The sequence below is a fragment of the Nelumbo nucifera genome, chromosome 8, assembly GCF_055504915.1.
Source record: "Nelumbo nucifera cultivar China Antique chromosome 8, China Antique-T2T, whole genome shotgun sequence".
In the NCBI taxonomy this organism is placed as follows: domain Eukaryota; kingdom Viridiplantae; phylum Streptophyta; class Magnoliopsida; order Proteales; family Nelumbonaceae; genus Nelumbo; species Nelumbo nucifera.
In genome coordinates, this window is record NC_142656.1 from 3150281 (window position 1) to 3173966 (window position 23686).

Here is a 23686-nt window from a genome sequence, read left to right on the forward strand (position 1 = left end):
GACCTCTTCATGCAGTTCTCCATTCAAGAAGGCATTTTTAACATCAAACTGGTGTAGGGGCCAGTCAAAAGTAGCTGCTAGAGAAAGTAAAACCCTGATTGAAGTCATCTTAGCTACAGGAGCAAATGTCTCAAGATAGTCAATGCCATACATTTGGGTGTAACCCTTAGCAACCAACCGAACCTTAAACCTCTCAACAGAGCCATCAAAGTGATATTTAATAGTAAACACCCATTTACAACCCACTGGTTCCTTCCCTTTCGGCAAGTCCACAATATCCCAGGTATGATTCTTATGCAATGCATCAAGTTCGGTCATCATAGCATCCCTCCATTCAGCTTGAGATAAAGCTTCCGGTATAGACCTGGGTATCACATGGGAAGAAATAGAGGCAAGAAAGGAGTAGTAGGAAGGGGAGAGAAGGTTGTAAGATAAGTGTTTGGAGATACAATGGGCTGTACACTTCCGCTTGCCATTGCGAAGAGCAATAGGAAGGTCAAGGTCAGGAACAGTCAAAGATGGGTCAGTAGAGGGCTGAGATGCTCTTCTGAAGGAGTGGAAACAACCTGCACATGTCTAAATCTCTGCCTTTGGTACCACCTCTGGAGAGCAGGAGCAGAAGCAGGAGGGGGAGCAAGGACATTAGGGGTAGGTCCAGTGGAAGAGGTGGACACCCCATGATCGGACTCACAAGGGATGGGAAGAGGAACAGATGGAGACAGCAAAATACTCACCAGATTTCTCTCCCTCAGGAGGAATACTAAAGAAGGGAGTCAATTCTGCAAAGGTGACATCCCGAGATACTTAGCGGGTGCCACAAACTAGATCAAAACAGCAATAACCCTTTTGTGTGGAAGCATATCCCAGAAACACGCACTTATGAGCCTTAGGTTCAAACTTGTGCCTTTGGTGACTATGAATATGCACATAGCAAGTACACCCAAACACACGGAGAGGAAGAGAAAAGAGATCCTCATCCGGGAAGAGAAGACTAAAGGGGGTTTTAAAGCCAAGGACCCGGGAGGGCATACGGTTGATCAGAAAGGTAGCAGTAAGAACAACATCTCCCCAAAACCTTATAGGAACATGGGATGCAAATAAGAGGGATCTGGCAACCTCAACCACATGCCTGTTCTTTCTTTCCGCCACCTCGTTTTGTTGTGGAGTGTAGGAGCAAGAACTTTGATGAATAACCCTAAAATTTTCAAGATAGGTGGAGAGGGTTCTCTCAAAATACTCCTTAGCATTGTCAGAGCGGAATATTTTGATACGGGTATTAAACTGGGTGAGGATGAGCTCATGAAAATTTTTCACAATAGCCGGTACTTCATCCCTGGATTTCATGAGATAAATCCAAGTGTAACGTGAATAATCATCAATAAAAAGGATAAAGTACCTGTAGCCCCCCATGGTTGGCATGTGATATGGCCCCCACACATCAGAGTGAACAATATGAAAAGGAGAAATGATCTTTTATTGCTAATTGAATAGGAATGTCTACAATGCTTTGCCAGCTCACATGATTCACAATGAAGACTCGATAAAGACACTCCTTTAAACATATTTGGGAGCAGATGACTCAAAGCAGAAAAGGACAAGTGACCAAATCGAAAATGACATAATAAAATTTTGTTAACAAACTCTGACACGATTGACTCTAAGGCAACTCCATGAGGTGGTCCCAAGGCATGATCTGGTGTGTCCAGCAAGTATATTCCATTCGCCTCATGGCCACTCCCAATCATCCTCAGAGACTGCAGGTCCTGAAAAACACAATGAGTGGGAAAGAAATTTATGCTGCAATTCATTGACTTTGTTAAACTACTAACGTATAAGAGGTTTGTGTTAAGCTTAGGGACATGAAGAACAGAAGATAAGAACAGGGTGTCAGAGGTCTTTATATCACCTTTACCAGAGATGGGGGCAAGGGACCCATCGGCAAGGGATATTTTCTCTTTCCCAGAGAGGAGGTGATATGAGCAAAACAGGTTAGATAGGCTGGTCATATGGTCCGATGCACCGGAATCAATAATCCAAGGGATTTTATGATTACTTGAAGTTGAAGCATGATTCGTAGAAGCACGAGTACCTGAGTGAGCAAAAGCCGATGAAGATGATGTATTGGTGGAAGGGTGAGTCGAAGAAACCGTAGCTTCCAGGTGATTTAGGAGCCTCCCATACTTCTCAAAATCCAGCTTCATTGCAGCCAACTGCTCAATAGTCGATTTTTCTTCACTTTCCTTCCCCCTTCAGGCACTGTAGCAGCATTAGCAGTCTTGGATTTTCCCACTTGACTGCCCTTCTTAGGGTTATTATTGTTCTAGAACCTATCAGGAAGAAGTTCAAGATGAAGCTTCCAGCAGGTGTCCTTTGTATGTCGTGGTTTCTTGCAATATTCACACACCTGTTCTCTTTTCTCAGTAGGGCCCTTCGGTTTCATTCCCGCATGTGCAAAATGTTCTGTGGATGGACTCTGCAACTGCACCTACCGCCTACTCTCCTCACTACTTATCTTAGCATATGCCTGTGAAAGAGTAACCTCATCCCTGGCCAAAATGTTCTGTCTGATAATATCAAACTCAGGGTTGAGTCTAGTGAGAAACTCAAACACCCTATTTCTCTCCACTAGCTTTCTATACATTTCAGCATCATTTTTACTCTCCCATACCACTGTCTCCATAACATTAATTTCCTGCCATAGGGATTTTAGTATAGAGTAGTAGATTGCCACACTCTTCTCCCCCTGTCTCAGGTTCTTCACATCACTTTTCAATTTGTATGCTCTGGCTACATTCAGTTTCTGTGAATAGGTCTCAGTTACACTGTCCCATATCTCCTTAGCCGAAGACATCCAGAGATAGTGCTGGCTTATATGGGGTTGCATAGAGTTGAGTAACCGTCCTATAACAGTATAGTTCTCTTGCATCCATCTTTCAAATTCAGGGTCTGTCTGTTCGGGTTTCACCTTGCTGCCTGTGAGATACCCGAGTTTTCCTCTACTACAAACATAGATTTTTATAGATTGTGCCCAAGCAAGATAGTTCGTTCCATCTAGCTTAATTGTGGTAACACCAGTCAAAACGGAATCTACTGAAGCAGGTAAAAAAACTGGCACCTGCTTGAACTCACTTCCGTATGCCACCATTAATCAAAACGGAAATCAAAGAACAAAAAAATTTGACTATGTAAACTTACTTGAAGTCAAACCAGAACTTGGGTGCTTGAAAACTAGGGTTTTGCTCTGTCTAGCAGATGGGAGGAAGAGAGAAGACATTGCCGCACCTACCAGACTTACCCAAACTCTTCCAAACCTGAACCGCCCTCCTTTAGCAGTCACAAGACACCTTCCAAGCACAGAGCGCCACACCCAGGCTTCACCTTTCCTGGTAACCTCGAAACTCTCTAGTCGGCTAGGGTTTTGGGCAGCAGCAGAACAGCATCACTTCTTGGCAAAATCTGGCCAGAACTAAACTCTCCAAACCCTTCTACCAACTAGGCAGGTGATTCTCTATACTAGAGAGAACCTATCTCTCCATACACTCTCTTGATTTTAGAGTGTACAGGAACAAAGAGAAAAAAGGAAGAGGAACTGAACCCGCTCTGATACCAAGATGTAAATTAGTCTTCTAATATCAAGATTGAAACTTAGTGATTAACAGAATAGAACAGATCTGAATAACAGTATAAGAGAGGAAGATGGCGAAGAGAAGAGGTAAGAGAAGAAGAAGTCGAATGATTCACCCTTCTCCTCTAACCCTATTTTATTAATCTCTAAAAATTTGATGATGACAAGTATACCCTTAAGTGGGCGGCCAGCTTGGCAGTTACATAAAGAAAATAAAACAAGAACAAATAACAGGCCCATTAAGTGAGGCCCATCAACATAAATAAAAGATAAAATAAAGGATATCACACGAGAGGCTGTTAGGGCCCATTCGGCCCAGTCTCTTTACAGACCTGAAAAAAATATCTTGTCTGTGTAGATCTCAGTCAACCTGGGGATTTTTTGAGGCTTTACTCCACTCACCTTAATAGCAGCTGATCAAAGATCAAAATCCAAGGTGCCATCCTAATGAGCATTACAGGTTGAAGCGGTAGACTCAAAAACTTCCTGCTTCCAGTGAAATGGAAGTGCAACAGCTCAAATGACAACTTCATCCTGGACACCCATTCATTTTGAGTTTGAGAGTTGACACTACTTAGAGACTGTCACATTGCCTGAATTGATTTTAAAGTTCACTGAGGCTATTTCCACAGCATCCTCTATCAATTCTAGCAGAGCCTTGCACCTGTCAAATGGGGTGATAATTAGCACACCTTTTAAGCTCAATCCTTTTATCAAGGCTTCAGCTACTATCTCCAATCATGTGGTTCAACATTAGTTTCAATCACAAGTTTCCTTTGCCATTCCTCTCTCCTGTTATTGGCTACCATCTTGTAATTACTAAATCTCTTTCTCCAAACCAGAAAATCTTCTGTAAAATCAATTTCCATTGGCTGATTTCCTTTCTTCAACTCTTCTGGTTTATTACCCGTTTTCTGAACTTCTTCAGGTTTACTGACTTCAACCTGAACCTCTTCTTTCCTCTCCTTGAAGTCCTGTAGTACTCAAAGCAGCTCCTTCCAACCCTTCAGCCTTCCTGAAAATTAAATTTCCTTATCAGCTTGCTATATCTAATAAAACACCTTCATTAGATCATTATTTTTTATCTCCCAACAATCTTGAAAGAAACCTATTGAGAAATCATCAGGCCTTGGCGCTTTATCCCTGTCATAGAGAAAATAGCTTTCCTTATCTCCTATTCAAGAGATTTTGTTTTTTCAGACAGTACAATTAAGGTTCATTGATAAAAAAAGACAGTACAAATAAGGTCCAATTGTTCAAAGTATATTAATATGATATGCCCTGTATTGGGTGCATCATATTATTCTTCTGGCAGGCCACTGATACACCTTTTTTAAGTTTTTTTTCCCAAAAAATCATATTTTAAATGTTAAAATAACATATAAACCGCCCCTGTAAAAATATGAAGGTAAAAAGGAAAAAAAAAGGTTTTTGAGTCACTTGAAACACCCAATAAACATGTTTGTGCTATTGGGTGTGTTGATACTTTGAACCTTGAGTACAAGGATCCTGTAAAGAGAAGGTTAGTCTAAGCCTTCCTGGTCTTGGGGGGTTAAAGTGGTCAAGTGCTCTGCGCTCTAGCAATATCCTCTGGTTGATTTTTTTTTTTTGAAAAGGGTTCGACTATGATATGGAAAAGATATGATATCTGAAAAACGTCTGACCAGTCAATTAGAATCACAAATGTGGTAGCCCAAAATTCATTGGTGGATTTTGATTGGTCAGAACTCTTCCAATACCATATCTTTCCCGCATCATAGATTTTCCCTTTTGAAAATTAACAAATAACATTATTAAGTAAAGGATTTTACAGAATTCAGAGCAGTGATGGTTAACCACATAACCACACAAAGCATTCATCCTAGAATTACACCTTCCCCCCTTGGGGGATTAATCTCCAATATATTTGATCCTTATTGCCCCTTGCTTTGTAAGTGAAACTGCCAAAGCATTTGCAGATCTTGGAACCCAACCCATTGTGGCTTGAAGAGCCTTCAAAATATCTTTTGCTACCCTTACAGTGTGCCTATATTTCCATGGGCTTTCTTTGTTTCTTCTTACCTACTAGATGCCTGGGATTCATAGATTTGGCCCTTCTTAAACTTTCTAGGACAGCCCTAATTCTGCACCGGTTGAATCTCCAAGCCCTTAATTCCTATTAACATCTTGACATTGAAAAATGGAGATGGGAATTGGAGCTGGTCCATTGTGCAAGCAGTGACAAATGAGGGAGCTAAAGTGACACCAATCTGGAATTGCAATGATGTGCTCAGCAAGAAAGGGGATCTTAATTGACAGGTTTCTTTGGGAAGGCAGGACAGCAATTTAGATATTGGTAAGGGGGCCATGTGTGGTGATGGGGGGGGGGTGGTGTTTAAGATTGGGCCAAGTTGTCAAGCAGGTGAAGCAAATAGTGGGGGCAATGTAATGGATGAGCTGGCACAAGTGAGTCAAGTTTTAAGTCTCAATTGACCAGGTCAAACCAGTGGAATTGGGTGATGATGAGGCTCGACAGAAGTAAGATTTTGAAGTGCTTTTCAATCAATGTGAATGTTTGCATTTCAAAGGATGAAGGAATTTTACGAAAAGAGAAGGAAAAGAAGTTTGTGGTTCCAGATCTTGATTCGAAAAAAGTTTACAAGTGTGTGCAGGTGCGGACACAAGATTGGTTAAGGATGGTGGAACTGTAAAGGATTCATTAGGCAACACAAGTGCATTGGAGTCTTATGCCTTAATCTTTAGAGGAAATTTATAGAAGGGTATTGCGGGGAAGGAAGAAGAGGTAAGGTTTTCTGGAGATCAAACAAAGGAAGTTTTGGTGTTCAAAGAGGTGGGAAGAAATGACGAGAAGGAAGGAGCAAGAAAGGAGGTGGGGGTGTCAATCTAGAGGATGGTTTGGTGCTTGGGTATAGTGGTTGCAACTTGCAAGAAGAAAGAGATAAAATGTATAAATGAAAAAAGAAATGTAGAACAAAACACTAACAGAGGGTGAAGAAACAATAGTAAATATTGAAGTGGAGGTTAGCAAATCTTTGGGCTTGTTCTTTATAGGAGGAGAGTAAGTCACAAGGAAACCTTTTAAGGAAATGGAAGAAAAATCTGATAGGTCTATGATGCATTTTAGGGGAGGATTCAAGCCAAGCCGATCCGAATATTTATTTACTTGAGCTTGGCTTGGTGGAAAAGAATGACGCTCGGGCTTTTGCTCGAGCTAGAGACCTGAGCTCAAATTCGGATCAACTCAAAGGCTTGTGTTTGAATTTGACAATGAGCCAAGCTTCATATAAAACATTATAGTTATACATATAAAAATTAAAAATGATATATAATATAAACTCAATTAGGCTCGTGAGCTTCATGAGCTAAGCTTCGTTGGGCTTGAGCTTGGCTCGAAGCTTAGTTTAGACCGAGCCGAATCGAGCTTTTCACGAGCCAAGCTTGAATAGCTTGTGAAAAGCTTGATTCATGTCCACCCCTAATGCCTTTGACGGATAAAGAAATAGGTTGCCTCATGAAGCGGTTTGCAGTAATGAAAGGAATAATTAGAACCATGATAGATTGAGAGTAGTTAGAGTTGAAGGGGATGGGCATGAAAGGAATGGTGAGTTGGTAGCAGATCACATCTTTGAAAATGATGTGGGGAACTAGAAAGGATTAATGCTAAATCCTTTTGACTTGAAGGATATTGAGAAGAGTCCTAATGCAATTAGAAGGTTCATATCTCAATGAAATCAATGGATTTTTCAAGTAGGGTGGCCACGAGCCGAGCTGCTCACGAGCTGTTCGAGCTCGACTCGGTCTAAACTGAGCTTTGAGCTGAACTCAAGCCTAATATATAGGCTTGTTTGCTAACCGAGCTAAGCTCGAGCTTAATAAAGCTCGGCTCGTAAGGCTCGTGAGCCTAATCGAGTATATATGTACATAGGGTGTCACCTCAGCTATTGAGGGAGATCTTGGCTCAACACCTCGACAACTGAGGAAGACCTTGGCTCGGCGCCCCGATAGTTGAAGGAGACCTCGGCTTGGCACCCCGACGACTGAGGGAGGCCTTCTAGGGAGACATTGGTTCGGCACTTCAGTAGCTAAGGGAGACTTGCAATCAGAGGCAGCCAAGCTCGAGCTGAGCCGAGCTCGAACTTCTAAGCTTTTGACTCGAGCCAAGCTCGAGCTCAAGTCTCTAATATAATTCAAGTCGAGCTCGGGTCTGATAGTTTATGAGCGAGATGAGCTCGAATAGCCAGATATTCGGCTCAGCTTGACTCGAATCCACCCCTATTTCCAAGTGTTGAAGGTTTTTGCCAGATTGAATAGGGATTTTTTGGGAGCAGGCCCATTAAGGAAGTGAAGAAAGTGAAGAAACTCACCAAGAGAAGTAGAGAGGATTGCATTCAAGATTTTGGAAAATCTGATTAATTGAGCATCATTAAGTGAAGAAAACATAGAAACTGACCAATAGAAGTAGAGAGCATTGCGTTCAAGATTCAGGAAAAGCTAATTATTTGGGCATTGATGTTGGGAGATATTGTTGAGCTTTTGGTGGATGTGTAGGATAAAAAGGATTTGATGGAGGGTTTATCTTAAGCATGTGGTTTTTTCTTAGGAGGTTTTATATGTATTTGGTGTGGGATTGTTTTTCTTGTTTGGAATTTGGATAGATTGCATGGGAGAGGGAGGGTTGCTGGGATTTTTTTATTTTTGGTTGTTTGTGGGTGGTATCTTATCACCTCTCTTGTACTCCTCTCTTTCTTAATAAATTTTATTTTTATTTATTATCAAAAAGAAAAAAATGCTAGTGTATGCCCCTTCTAACCTGAAAACATCCCCAATTCCCATTTGACCCAAGTTACCCAGGCTGCCCCCATCGAAATTCAATTTGAAGAGACCAGCTACCGGGTTTTACCAGTGTTTATTTACTTTAATTCTCCTTGATGATGAATCTGCTAGGGACCTCCGGTATCTTAATATATCATGGTTAAAACTCCTCCCTTGTTTTGACCAAATGTGTCACTTTTGTCAAGATATTTTCAGTGGTCTCCCTTGCGTTTCTTTCTTTTTCCTTGAACAGCCTTAGATTTCTTTCCTTCCCAAATGCACAACACTGCCATATTTTTGCACCTCCAAAGAATTTTGCCTTTTTTTTTTTGGAGGAAAAGTAAAGATTGGCTGGAGGTACCCACTTGCATCAAAAAAGATCAAAGAAAAACCCCAAATAGCAGATGCAAAATTGCAAGAGATTAGCAAGTGAAAAGAAATTTCACCATTTGATTTGCATAGAAGGCAACAGTAGGGAGAAATGCACCAAGAAGGTCTCCTTCGCTGTAAGTTCTCACTAGTGTTTTAAAAGTGCGAGGTGCAAAAAAAGTGCAAAGGCCATTTTGTGCCTGAGGCGCAAGGCATAAGGTGAGGCACACGCCTTTTTGAAGCAACACACAAAATTTTAAAAATTCCAAAAAATTGCAAATTGTAAAAAATTCAAAATAAATTAATAAAACATTAAAACATAGTATTAATTAAAAAAATTTAAAAATCAATTTCAAACTGAATGTTTTAAAAAGCCTATTAGCTCAAATTTAAATACATAAACATAACATATTAAACATATTCAAAGTGAAAATGCACAAATAAAAAAAATAATATACAAAACAAAACATATTCAAGCATGTCAAACTTTTAATTTCTTTATTTCTTTCCAATTCCATTATTTCAAATAGCTAATGTGATGTTAAACATCACACCAGCCCAAATAAGTCCATGTTAAAATTATAAATCATTTTTCATAGGGATTATGAATTTATCTTTTAAAAATAACTTTTTTTTTTATTAGGATGAATGTATGAACAACATTAGCAAATAGGGGGCTAACAGAACTTCAGTGAGCAAGTGAACCTCTGAATTGAGGCACAAGGTGCACCAGGTGCACACCTTTTCAAAGGGGCTGCACTTGGGCCTTGGCAAGGCGCATAAGCCCGCCTCAGGAGCGCCTCTAAAACACTAGTTCTCACAATTGTTAATTTTGTCATGGTAAACCTCCCAACAGAAGGCTCTTATCATAGGTGGGACAGGGCCAGACAAAATGGCATTAACTGGACAGCCAAAGCAGGATTTGGTTGATTTTTAGCACACTAACATGGACACCATCATACAACCATTAGAAACTATAGCTTCTAAACAACTTGAGCTCTATTGGTAAAGAGATTGAGACCTGCTAGAATCGTATAAATATCAGCTCATATTAAAATCAATTGATGACATTTTTGAAATCCTTCATTACCTAGACTTGCCCAATTCTTTTTTTTTTTTTGGTAATTAAAGTATAGTTTTTGTGTATTAATTTAGAAGGATAGTTTCCCTCATCAAAGCATGCACAACTATGTATGATCTGTATATGAAAAAAGATAGAAGATACAATCTGTCCCCTTTTTAAACTTCAAGTTTATCATAAAAAATGATGCCCTCCCAGTGATTATAAAAATGCTGTTGCTTGACATGCTGTAAACTCTTATAGCAGCTTGCTCACCCAACAATAGTCTTTTCTATCATGCCCATTATGGCTTCCATAGGGTGATCACTGTTGTCAAACACCCTGCTGTTACATTCCTTCCAAAGGTTCCAGTATAAAGCTAGAGGCGCCAACTTCCAAAGAATTTTGCCTCTGGCACTGAAGCCTTGAGTCAGTCAAGAGGAGAGCAGGCTATGCAAATCACCAGGTAACACCCATCGTCTTCTGAAGAGCTGCAAGAAATGGGACCAGATTCTTTAAGAGGATGGGCAGTACAAAAGCAAATGTCTAGAAGATTTACTCGGGTTGCCATATAGGCAGCAGAAAGTTTTCAAGTGCATTCCTCTAGTTACCAGATGTTCTCTTGTGGGTATTTTCCCCAAGGCTGTCCAAAGCAAACAATTTATTTTTAATTATAGAATGTTTATCTGCCTAGGAGGGATATGTCTTATTTTGAAGCTTATATGACTTGTATAATAAGTATAGTTCTGGTTTCTTGACAGGTTGAAAAAAATGAACCCTATTGTGATTGGCCTGGTTGTACACCCCCATAGTCTATAATTGGGTTTTTGTGTGTGGGTGTGTGTAGGGGGGTTGGGGAGGGAGATACAATGCAGTATTTGTTTATTCTATAAAGTATTTATTTCTGTTTTCTTTAAGAAATCATCGCGTATGGTGCTCATTCCATATGACTACCTACTGGAAACAACTCCATTAAGGTGTCGCAATACTTTCTAATGTATGCTTAAGGCAGTGAGGTGTCTCTTGCAATATAAGCCATAGGCCTCATGTAATGTGGTGATTGAGGCAAGACAATTTGTTCCCACCTTGACTTGAGGCGTAAGCCACACTGTCTTTCCTCGTCTTCTAAGACCATATTGTTATTTTGTCTATGGTTTTTCATTTCTGGTTCCTTAGATTCTTCATTCTTGATTGTTTAATTTTTTAATCAATAACGATCTTTCTTAATTGTTTATTCTGTGTCTTTGATGATTGTTCTATTTTTGTTTTATCTCTGTGGTCTCAATCTTATTCCTAACCACTTATTTTTAATTCCTTGACCCTTCAATTCTTCTCAAACCTAGAACCCTAAATTTTCTCAAGCCTACACCCTAATTTTGATTCCTCATCACCTTCACATGTAATTGACGCCTTTGTTTCATCTGTTTCTCTACCACTAAAGTAAAATAAAATAAACAAAAAGAAAGTTCTCCTAGCCATCTAATATTCCTACTTATCAACCCCAATCTTAAAACTGCAAAAGGTCTTTCTTTATACATGTTCCAGGCAACCTATATTGTGAAATGATTAAATTCCTTTTTCCTTGCTTATCAAAATTGCCATATCACCCGTTAGTTTTACAGGACTGGTCGACCTGTATTTATGGCTTCTAACTATTTGAAAATTATGTAAGTATATGCATTCTAATTCTGAATCAGTATGAGAGATGCTTGAACTGTGCATTTTCTATTTGCAGGTGGAGTATCTTCCTATTTCATCACTAGATAAATCCAGACAAATCATGGAAGACTTTGTTGATATATGGCAGGAAACTGTATCAAAAAGGTCGCTGCCAGGTCATTTTATGCATATTGAGCCAAACTTTGCAGAGTATGGCCTCTCAGACCACTATACTTCACAACACACAGCAGTTCAGTATGCCATTGTTATGGCTCAACTGATTGCCTCAGTAAGAAATTAGATGTAAAATCAGAACTAGATCTGTTTATGTCCTCAATAGTGTGTGTTCTTTGTTTCTTCAAGATTTGGCATCTGAACTGACCCACACAGGATTCAATCAAACATCTCTTTTAGTCAAAATCAAGTTTTGTAATAAACTTATACCGTGCAGATGGCACATATTCGTCTTGATTAGTAATCAACAAAAGAGGCAGAAATGGAACTAGGTTGCTACTTATCGTCTTATAAGGTTAGCCTTGCATGTATACTTAGAAATGATAAAAAAAAAAGAAAAAATCCCACCCAAGACTGGGTGCATCCCATTATCACAACCATGAGATGATAATCTTGGTCTTGACCACTGGAGGAGTTGGTCATATTGGCTCCATTGGTCGTCCAGTCTTGGCACATTGAGACATTGAGCAACTTAAATTCAAGTTAAAATTTTGACTCAATTGTCTTTTATGCTCAGCCTTGTCTGTGTGTGTAAGTGTATGGATATGTCGATTGAACTACGGATGAAGAAATGGCCTAGAACAAGGGATTGGACGGGGCTATCTATTTTATACAAGAATAAACATTGACCTAGAAGAACATGAGGGCTGCCGGAGGGATGGCACCTGTTTGGAGTTTTGAAGCAGCAACGGCCATTAGAAAAGCACTGACCAGATCATGGGTTTGCTGGTTCAAAAGGGCAGTCTAGCTTATTAAAATTTGTAGGGCGTTTGAAACTTCTGTTCTTGGTTGTGCTTGTGAATCTGCGATTTGAGTACGAGAGTGGCCCCAATTTAGACGAACTATGGCGCTGAGATGTGAACTGCTCTCTTGGCTGTTAATATTAAACTGAAAGGCATGTGAAGGAATTTATGGCTAAGATTGGCTGCGTCATTGGTCGGTGTTGCATGGACTCTTCTAAATGGACGAAGCGTCCATGTCAAAGCACAGGTCAGGCATTATCATGGTACAGGTACTTGAGTGGAACCATTTACCATTTTGCGTTTCGTTTTCCTTTCTTTCTTTTTTTTTTTTTCTAAATTTGTTCCCTGTGCCATATGGGCCAAGTTGGACCGCGGGTATCTGGTCCCATCCTGTTCTTAGCATTGCTTCTGCTGTCAACAATGCTTGAATTGGCTAGAAATGGACTGGGGTTTTAGACAGGGGGATTGGTCGGGCCCGGTCCCTATTGTTTTCTGAAATGGGACTAGTAAAAACAAAAATAGCTGTCACGGAATAGACCGAGTTCTGCAGCTAATATTCCATGGTCCCCATGTGTTTACAGTTGAAGACAATATTCCAATCCAAACGTACAGGCACATGGTGCAATTAACTGTATCTGCGGGCATAGCCTATCAATGATGACTGAAACAAAATACAGCTAAGGGGATCCAATGGCCATGACTCATGATTGATTTGACACCCTAATGTGACGGTCTGATATAGGCTTAGTCTTGCCTATGCTTAGCGGGCTTACGTTAAGGGATATTATTGTAAATTTTGCCTGTATGATTTTTGGGAGAATGCATTAGGGCTGTTCATGGGTCGGGTTGGGTCGGTTTATTGATGTTTTTCCAACCGACCCGACCTAGTTGGGTTACTTGAAATTGAAACCGAAATCGACCTTGTGTTAAGCAAAACCGACCTGATTGGTTTGAGTCGGTTTCGGCTCTACTTAGTGGTGACTTAATTGCTGTTCAAGTGTTCATTTCTGGCTCTACATTCCCAAAGAAAACCAACATTTCCTTAATGTTTTGTGGCCCATCCATGGATCCAGTTGTGGAGGGAGTAGAGTTTGAGAGACAACTTAGTTAAGTAGGTTGTAACTAGGATAGAGACAACTTAGTTAAGTAGGAACTAAGTAGGTTGTAACTACTAACTAGGAACTAACTACTAAGTTGGTTTGGTATCATCGGTTTATGATTTTTTATAACCCGAAACCGACCAGTGTTGAAGAAAAACCGGCCGACTCGGGTTGGTCGGTTTAGTCGGGTTGGGTCTTCTTATGAACAACCCTAGAATGCATACTATTAGGTAGACCACCAAAAGCTTAACGTATTCTTTGAGGGATGGTCGACCTCCTTGGGTGCCTGACTTTGACACTCTTAAACCAACATCCCTTGCGGGGTGGCTTTGGTTAATGGAGAGCATGGCTACTAGGGTTTCTCATGAGTGCACACATACTCATGGGGATAGTGCATGGATCGGCACTGCGCCTCCGCCCACTAAAGGGAGGCTTGACATGCGGGTCTGGCTTAAGCATGTCCCTACACCTTGTTAGCCCCTTGCCCAAGCTGATTGAGCTATCTCGTTGCCCCTAGTGCATGGGTGTGTTCCGACTTGTGGTTGCCTATCATCAGCGGCACATCGGGTGCCTACATCATCGGCATACAGGAGTCCCTTCACATCGGCGCCAAGTCGCCTCTCATCATGGCTATCCCCCTTTGGCACATAAGTGGCGCCTCCCATGGACTGGCAAGAGCTAGTAGAGTGCCCCGACCATGAGCCTTGAGGTCATGATCCAGTGCTACTGATCTTGGTGGAACCATCTCATTGGGCAACTTCTAGCCCTAAGCACATATAAGGCTTGTCCTGGCCTCCCTTGGCTTAGACGCCACACGGGTTTCTTCTACTGTAAAACTACCCCGTGACACTAAGTCTCTAGAACGTCAAGATACATCATTCTCCTGCCTATTGTTGATGTTATTAGGGGGCACGGCTTGCCAAGACGAGTCGTCTAGTCATCTCCACAAGAGAGAGAGAGAGAGAGAGAGAGAGAGAGAGAGAGTCGTAAGAGGTAAGTCGTAACAGCTCAGTAATTGGATGTGGCAACATCATTTGGGGGCCCAATAAAGGACTCCACAAAATTGGATTGATGGTTGAGCTGTTGAAATTCTTGGCGGAAATTTCAAATTTAAATTAATTAATAGAGGATTCGGAGGGGGGGGGGGGTGTGCAATGAGGTTGATGTGGATATGAAAGTTATAACACGTTGGCATTGCAGAGTGAGAGGTCTTCAAGCAGGTAGATGATCAGAATTAGCCACATAACAATCTCTTTCCTGCTATTTGTAAGGTTGTAAGTTGAGGGGATCAGAAACGAAAGTGATTTAACCATCATCATCATCATCTAAGTCTTGTCTATTCATTGTTAAATTATGGGTGCCTTGTCCCATTTATATTAGAAACCCAAGTGATTGGAAGTCTAAATTCCCTTGTGGGGATTGCTTTGCCAGACGTGGCATGTAATGAGTACTTGAGTAGGATAGTATTGGGACATAGCCTATAGAACATGTGTTTGATTTCCTACCACATCATCTTGTACAAATGTAATTCAGCTCAAGCCTGAGAATAGAATAAGAAACTGTTATTGTGATCTGTTGGGTCGGGATAGGACCAAAGGAAATTAATCTTGTCAGGCAGTCAATAATGTTAAGAGAAATTTGTCGTTGTATGGAGGCAAGTTATTGTGATCATTGAGCCTATATCCTATCCGAAAGTGGAACAACAACTGCCCTCCTGTTTTATAATACATTATCCTACCTGAAAGTCTCTAATTCTCTGTGAGAAGAGAAGTGGGTAGTTATTCAATTATCCAGTTTAGAGGGATGACATGCAGATGGGTGCTCTATATGGGCCATGTCACCTCTCCACATGCCTCAAGAGGGGATTATTGATGATCACATATTATTGGATGCATACCTTCTTGCTGTTGACTACATGGAAGGAGATATCTGATATGTCCTTAATCTCTGTGTTTCGAGGGTAGTTGTGTATTTAAAAAAACATAATTGTTTAGAACCTGGAGAAAGAAGAATGCAGTTTTTGGCACGGAGTGCAAGGGGTGGTGCATGCTGTGCGGTGGCTGAGCTTAGAATATTCTTGAAATGCACTAGTAGTAGGTCATTAGGTTGGTTCCGCCGTTTCAAAGATTCAACATCTACTTGTTCTAAATACAAAAACTAAGTAGTGATTTGCCGCCTCAACACAATAACAGTCAACAGCAGCAATGTAGTAATTGAGCACTGGCGTTACGAGTGGCATTAAGAATGAGACAGATTTGGTGGGTCTTCATCTTCATCTTCTTCTTCTTCTCCCATGCCCATAAGCCATAATTCAATGATATGAAGTTGGGGCCAGGAAGGAACCAAATAAACAATAAGGAATTGAAAATGGGTGGATTGGGCGGGCAAGGACGTTGAATTGCAGGCTGTTGCATGTTGGACTTGGTCGAGGCTCGAGAGTAGTTTAAGCTTTTGATAAAGTTAGTAGGAGTGTTCCTTTTGTTTAATCATCAAAATAATATTTAAAATTAATGTAGACGTATCAGTCATTGGGAGAAAATTCTCGTCATATCTAAATCAAAATGGGGAATAGGAATAGTTTAGCTTTTAGGGAATTTAAATGAGCAGGGGAGGCGGAACTTGGTAGAGAGTAAAAGAGACAAGAAATCCACATCTAATTAAATTAAGGGCTAATATCGAGAAGGAGAGACGTCTGGTTTAGGACCAGGATTTGAAAACGTGAGAAACAAAGTGCTTTCTTTTTCGGGGTTTGGCTACTTGGCTTTTTTTTTTTCAACTTTTGATATCTGGGGGCAAAACCTAATGCTTGTATAGGTGGGGCTCCGTCCAATGTCAATAGCTTTGTTTGTTTATTTGTTTTAGGGTGGATAAGGAGGATTTCTATTAAAGAGGAAAGGTAATGACAACAGGCTTAGATTTTCAAATTTATTATGTCATCCAGAAAGAAGAAAATGGGGAAAAGGTAGGCTGAGTTGCTTTAGTATGTTGGTGTCAAATTAATGTTGAAATCATGTGTTGTTTGTTCGTTCGAACTTGGAAAAAAACACTCTCTCACAAGTCACAAGTCACAAACTCACAGCAAAAACAATGTTGTATACCTAGAATCGTCTCTATCCCCACTGCCCCACCATCAATCTTCTACCTTTTCTTCTCTCTCTCTCTCTCTCTCTCTCTCTCAAACCCACTCTTCCAAGTGGCATTGGAAAATGGAAATTACAGCTCCAATTCCCTTTTCAATGGGGGGGGGGGACCCTATAATACATATATAAAAAGAGAATCAGGAATTCTCTTTCTTTCAAAATTAAAATCTCACGAAATGGAATTTTAGTATATTGGCCACTCCCTTGCAGGCTTGCACCACTGATCCACTCACCCCGAGAAGAGAAGAGAAGAGAAGAGGGAAAGATCTCTCTCTCTCTCTCTCTCTCTCTTATCTCCTCTGATCTATGTTGTTTTCCAGTTCTGTGTTTGATGTTCTGTGTGTTGGATTTTTCTTTCTTTTGAAATAAAAAGAAGGAACAAAGGGCGCACCAAACACCAATGGAGTCCACTTCCAGTCGTCGTTGGCAGAAAAAGGGAAATGGTCTCCTAGGCGGGTCCACGTGTAAGATTCCTGGTCTTTGTACTATCTAACCATCCACTTGCTTGCTTAACGACGGACTCAAATCTTTCATAGATTGAATTGAAGTCAGTCCAGTCCTCGTAGTAGTATTAGTAACAGTGTAGTACTCACATTCCCCAAAAAGTTTTCGTTGCACTGTTCCAGTTTTCAAAAAGAAAAAGGGAGAGAAAGCGAGAGAAAGATGTGATTCGGATTCGAGGTGCGTGTGAAATCTGATCTGATCCGGTGATCTGCATCGGTAGAGACGAAAGTCTGGTCAGAATCCGATATGCAGCCGCAGAGTTTTGCGTGAGTGAGTGCATGAACGTATCTATTATCTAATCAATCCAACCATAAAGGACGTGTTTGCATGGCAACATCTTTTATTGTTCCTTTCTTGTTTCTTACAACAAACATATCATCATTCATCCTCTCTTATATTTATTCTTGTCGTTGAACTTCCTTCTTTTGCTTTCTGCACTCCCTCTCTCTCCCTTTTTTTTTTTCTTTCTTTTTTTCTGCAACTTCTGCTTTCTTTCCTCTTTATGCTTTTTTTTTTTAAGTCGACGACGACGACGACGACGACGACAACAACTACATGAAACAACACACCCAATCTAACTTAGATTTGATTTAGATGTTGCCCCTGCGTCCAACAGAATCCGATTCCCCTCCTTTCCCTTCTGTCTCTTCTTTATTCATTTCTTTTCCTACTTCTTCTTCTTCTTCAAGTTTTGATTCCAACTTTTGTTGACCACAACTCAACTCACTTTTCATTGGTGGGCTCTTTCCCCTAAAACTCAATCAACCAATCAACATTAAGTCAACTCTCATTTCTAAAGTCAACTCTCTTCTATAGATTGGATTATTATTGGCCCATCGACAGTTATTGAACATTAATGAACACTTTGAGTAATAGGCAGAAGAAAAGAAGCAACATACGGCTCAGATTGATCCGATTAGACGATCAAATTAAGTCACCCTCATCAACGTCATATTCTTGCATTCATAATAAATAACTGACTGAGAACAACAAATGATTTCATCGTCATATCACCGTTACCTTCTTACAACTAACGACAACAACAACAATAAATGAAGACGACGACAAGATATGGACTGCTTTTTTTCCTTTTTCTTATAAATAGATAAGTTGAATTAAAAATTAATTAGAGCGACGGGTGGTGGGTCCTGGAAAAGATCTTCTGTCCCGGCGCCAGGATGGCCAACGGATCAAAACGGTCCTTCCTCTCGACGAATCTGGACCATTGATCTCCAAAGTGCAACTTCCATTGCTCCTCTGATCGGTAGTGGGGGAGGTAGAGCTTAAAATCGAACCCGTGATCTATACAGCACTGGATGATCTCCTTGTTCTGGGATATCAATTCTTCCACGGCCGGACCCTTTGGACACGGAGGACCGAACCGCAGCAATGCGATCAAATAGAATATTTTAGCTTCCGGTAATACCACCGACGTCCGGCCATCCCACCTGAAATCAACAATTTTCCAATTTAGTAGACCGCATGTCATATAATTCCAAGAATACCCCTACAATCATCCAAAACTCAATCACCTGAGTCTCTTTTAATTCAACAACATTCAAATCAACGGCTACGGCTATGAGCCTCCTCCTACTCCATTTCCCCACGAAACAAAAACCCACATATATTTTGATATTTATTAGATAATAAATATAACGAATTCGAAAAGTCCAAGAATAATAAGAAACCTCAAAAATAGTGGGGACCACCCTATTAACCTATGCAACGCGATTCGGGTGGGCCCACCGCATCTTTGTCTCAATCGGGCGCGTCTTCTACTTACCAATAAATATATATTAAAAATCGGGCGCGTCGTGTTTGCTTATACGCTACTCTTTTACACCCCCACCTTTTTTTTTTTTTAGCCTAATCCTAATTCCTAAAACATACTCCCTTTGACTGCGACGGGCATGGGCATCGCACGCCATCGCCGTGTCACTCGACCTTCTCTTAGGTTAGAAATCCAGACTACCGACGGATTGGAATCCGGAAGAAAGATCTAATTTCTCCTCTTCCTGCCCAGGTGGTTCATGTCATTCGCACGTCAGCCGGACGGTTGATTGAGTTGGTACTTAGCAGTAGCTGACTAAGATCCACTCTTACCACTCTCCACCGTCCATGACTACGACTATGAGATGGTGGTGGCTTAAATAAAAAAAAAAAAAACTATGGGTTTCAACAGGAATAGATCCTAAGGTGACCGTCCGATCAGATCTAACAGGTTGAGACTTGAGAGTCAAGATTCAAGAATCATGAAAATTACCTTTCTCCCTCTTCCCTCAATCCAAAATCCCAAATAAGAATATAATATAATAAAATAGATGGACAAAAAGAGATATCCTGATCCTGATGGTGGACAATAGTACGTTTGTCACACCACTGGGGGGTGGGGGCCCGGCCTCATCATCCGTCATTCCCCGTTACTACCAAAAGAAGAAATAAAATGTGAAGTAAGGAAGCATCTAATTGGGTGGCTGATGAAGTGGTCCAGGTTCCAGCTCCACACCGTCGGATGGATGGATCAGGATGACGCAGTGAATGTGAAGCTAGTAGTAGCAAAGGGAGGCAGGACCACGCCACCGCAGCTAGCTGCCCAGTGCCCAGACAAGAAAAACAAAAAAAATGGTCGGGACCCACACGCCACACCCACCGAAAGAAAAAGGCATAGTTAAACCCTTTTAGTAGACCAGCGCCCCTTACGGCCCTACCGTTTTAGTAGAGTACTACACTACCTGGATCCCATGCTGCATGCTCCATAATCCATTGCCAAATCCTAGCCGTTGAGGGCAATGGGGATAGATAATTGGTCCCATCCTTTCCCCAATCCTACCAATCCGATTCAATCAAGATAAATGAACAAATAAATGAAAATTGGGTTGTGAATGGGGTAGATTGATTACTTGCTTCTGAGTAGAGGGTAGACTAACATGGGCCCACCAATCCCATGGTTGAGGATGTTCTTAAAGACGAGGCGATCGAAATCCAGGATGTCCCGGCTGGAGACGAGGAGGTTCAACCAAGGGTGAGGTGCGTCCCAGATGCCGTTGGCTTTTGCCTCTTGCTCCACCCGCTTCACACGCAGTAGGAACTCCATGTAACTAGTATCCAGCTCGAACTTGAGATCCCTACAAAATCTCAGCCGTCCAAGATTGTGCCCCATCACCTGCACAATGTAAAATGGTGGTGATGTTAGAAGGGTCCTACGTGTATTTTCATGATTGGGCCGGGGTGGGGGGATGGGGATTCGCCCATCCAGGAAAATGATGGGGGAGTTTGGACAATTGCGGAAACGAGGGGCCCGCCGCGTCAGCCAATTCTCAATCCCAATCAGCAATTCAGCTTTGGGGTACGAAAGCCAATCGGGATTTACTGCCTTGCCCCTAATATCACTTTCTCAAATTACGAGAATGGACACTCGAGAGTTGAGAATTAATTTAAGAAGAGAAGTTGCGAAACTTCCAAGGGCGCCGGGCGGAGGCGGACTGCCCGATTGGCGATTATTGCGCATTTGCGCTGCGGGGAGGGAATTAAGGAGCCACCACGCTAACGCAAATTATATATATATATATATATATATATATATATATAATGGGAAAGCAAATCCGAGGAAGAGAGAAACCGATGATCGGAAAATGGGTGGGGTGTTGATGGTAAATTGTGGAGAGACGTAGGGGCATTTGCGCAGTAGAGTAGATCGGAAAATCCAACGGAAGATGTACAGGGCGTACGTATAGTCAGTTTCCAGACATGCAAGCAACGAAACGATGGACCCCATATCATAACATAACAATCCATCGATTCTAACCAAATAAGGGAAGAAGGATTGAAGGAATGGGGAATGGATGCTAGCGTCATGACTCAATGACGAGGAACAGAGAATAAGGAATGGTACAAGTAGAAGGTTAAAATCATCCCATCAGCTGTTGAGCTGTTTTGACACCATGGTAAAATTAAATTATTAAGGTATACGGAGCCACTCACAACTCACAAACTATGAATGAACCCAAATGCCAAAACAATTCAATGTGTGCTTGTGTTTGTGTGAGTGAAGGAGAGTGACCACTCAAAGCATTTCCTCTTTTCTCTCTCTTTAAACAAAAAAAATAAAAAATAAAAAATTACAAGTGCTGCTCTAGACGACAACGTTTTTAGGTAAAGGCCTTTTACTTATACAACATGGACGGGAGAAAATAATATTATTATGAAGGAAGGATGAAGGGTGACATTGTAAATAGTTGCAAATCATGGAACCCCGCCCCCGGTTCCACTAGCCAATTAATGGTTGCCAAGTGAGCGGAGCCGCATTTTAGTTTTAATAAGGAGGGGAACCGGAACTATACCTCATCCACGGTGGAGGGATCGTCGTCTTTGTCGTTGTTGTTGTTCATGTTGTGATGATGCAAGGCAAGCTCCAGACAGTAGAGCACGGGTCCGGCGGTTCCAGGGATCAAACTAGGATCGAACCGTTGGTCTGACCGTAGCGGCACCGACGGCCAACCGTTCACCCGGTCGTCGCTGTTAACGAAAGCGAATCCCTCCACGTAGTCGAACGACTCACCTTCTCCTTCCGGCCGAGTTATCAGGAACTCGGCGTCACCCGCGAATTCCTTGAACTCCACATACACTAATCTTATCCATCTCACCTAAAACCATCACGGAAATCCGTTGGTCGCCACCAAACAACACAAACATCAAATTTACATGCAATACTCAAAATACACCAGGGACTACGTTACGTATCGTCATGATACTCACCCTGTCTGGAGCGGTTTGTAACGGAACTCTGGCTCTGGTAATGATTCCGAACTGACCGAGACCGCCAAGAACCCCGAAGAATAGTTCCGCGTTCTGCGTCTCAGAGCAAACTAAGATATCTCCTTTACCCGTTACGACCTCTAGTTCCGTTACATTCGATGTCTGTGGTCCGTAGCGAAAGGCTTGACCACTTATCCCGGCGTTGGATAGCGTACCACCGACCGTCAGGCCAAGGTAGTCGGTCCAAGACCTGGGCGCCAGACCGAAGCCCCGTACGCACCGTTTGAGCACATCTTCCCACAGCACTCCCCCTCCGACGTCGACGTAAGCCGAGTCGCCAAACCTCACCACCTCAATCTGAGTTTCCATGGACCCCATGTCGATCACCAGCCCTCTGTCCGTCATAGCCTGTCCATTGATGGAGTGGCCGTTACCCCTTGCAGCGACCGTGAGATGGGCGGACCTGGAAGCCGCTCTGATTACTCTTACTACGTCTTCTCGGGAGGCTGGCCTGATGACTGCTAGCGGCTTTGCTTCAATGATACCGCCGAAATCCTTGGCAGCAGCAGCGGTGCGGACGAAATCTATTGTGCCTTGTAACTCGAGGCCTCTTAATAGGCTTGCATCGTCGTCGTCGCCTGGTCTTGTTTCAGTTTCATTTTCATGAACGAATCGCTCGAGGAACGCTATCATCGTTGCCGTTGGCGGAGGATTTGGATTCCTTCTCTGGTTTGTGGCGAAGCAGAATTGAACTCACTATGCCTCTCTCTCTCTCTCTCTCTCTCTCTCTCTCTGTTTGACGATCCTGTGTATCGCGGTGATTTCCCAGTAAGGTTGGGGGATTTGTAAAAGAAACGAACAAGAAAGAGGTAAAATTGGAGGGAGAGGGATTTGGTTATTGTTTAGTTTTTGCTTTTTAGATTAATAAATAATGACGTTACTGAGGCCTACTTTAAAAATGTCTTATTGACGGCCTGATCCGATCGACATCCTCTGTCTGCCACTCGGCATTTCTGATTTTATTTTATTTTTCATTCCTACTGGCCCACTCATATACGGTGAAGATTTCGCCGTATATTAAAATACAGTATTTCGAACGGCTAATATTTAAAGGGAGAAAATCATCGAGATGGGGGCACAAGGCTGAGTTAGATCATGGGAGTATTGAATAATATACATAGTTACATAATAACATAGGCAACTCATGAAAAGGAACAAGCAGCCATGATGTACGGTTTGCAACTGCCGTATCATCGTAGCGAGGTTTGGTGACGACTCACGTAGGAAACTTTTTCAACGTCAATATTTATCTATCTATCTATCAAGGAATAGCCGTGTTCATCAAAATTCAGGGACTTGGCTCAGCAAACGAGTCACCTTATGGATGGAAGGGGCGATGTATTGGGTTTGGGGCTGTAGGAAGAAGGCCCAGCCCAGACATGGTGAAGTAATTTGTCTCCATATAAGCGACCCACTGCAAATTAAGTAATTGATACAAGTTACGACTTACAATTGATGATGCTGCTTTAATTAATTAAATCAATTAAATTAATTGGTTGGGTAGCCTAGCTAACGATTGTATCATTTAGGAGAAAAATTCCTGTTTAAACAAACACAAAGTTTGTCTTTCCACGTAGCACTTGTACACATAGAAAAGTTGTGATTGGAGGGTGGTGTATAGTTGA

At 41.7% G+C, this 23686-nt stretch overlaps 2 protein-coding genes across 2 annotated transcripts in view; one reads left to right on the forward strand and one right to left on the reverse strand.

Annotated features, from left to right (window-relative positions):
- Positions 1-12050, forward strand: part of LOC104600584 (mediator of RNA polymerase II transcription subunit 20a-like) — a 29683-nt gene extending 17633 nt beyond the window's left edge. The window contains exon 5 of the mRNA XM_010263623.3: positions 11602-12050. Coding sequence (XP_010261925.1) covers positions 11602-11826 — 225 coding nt within the window. The 3' untranslated portion in view covers positions 11827-12050. The remainder of the gene's footprint in view (positions 1-11601) is intronic.
- Positions 12051-18174: 6124 nt separating this feature from the next.
- Positions 18175-22956, reverse strand: CKX7 (cytokinin oxidase 7). The gene is made up of 4 exons (XM_010263624.3): positions 22002-22956; positions 21587-21889; positions 20147-20409; positions 18175-18694 (listed from the first exon to the last, which is right to left on the reverse strand). Exons 1-4 carry the CDS (start codon positions 22692-22694, stop codon positions 18373-18375), a joined length of 1581 nt encoding a protein of 526 aa, XP_010261926.1. The 5' UTR covers positions 22695-22956; the 3' UTR covers positions 18175-18372.
- Between the last annotated feature and the right edge of the window lie 730 nt (positions 22957-23686).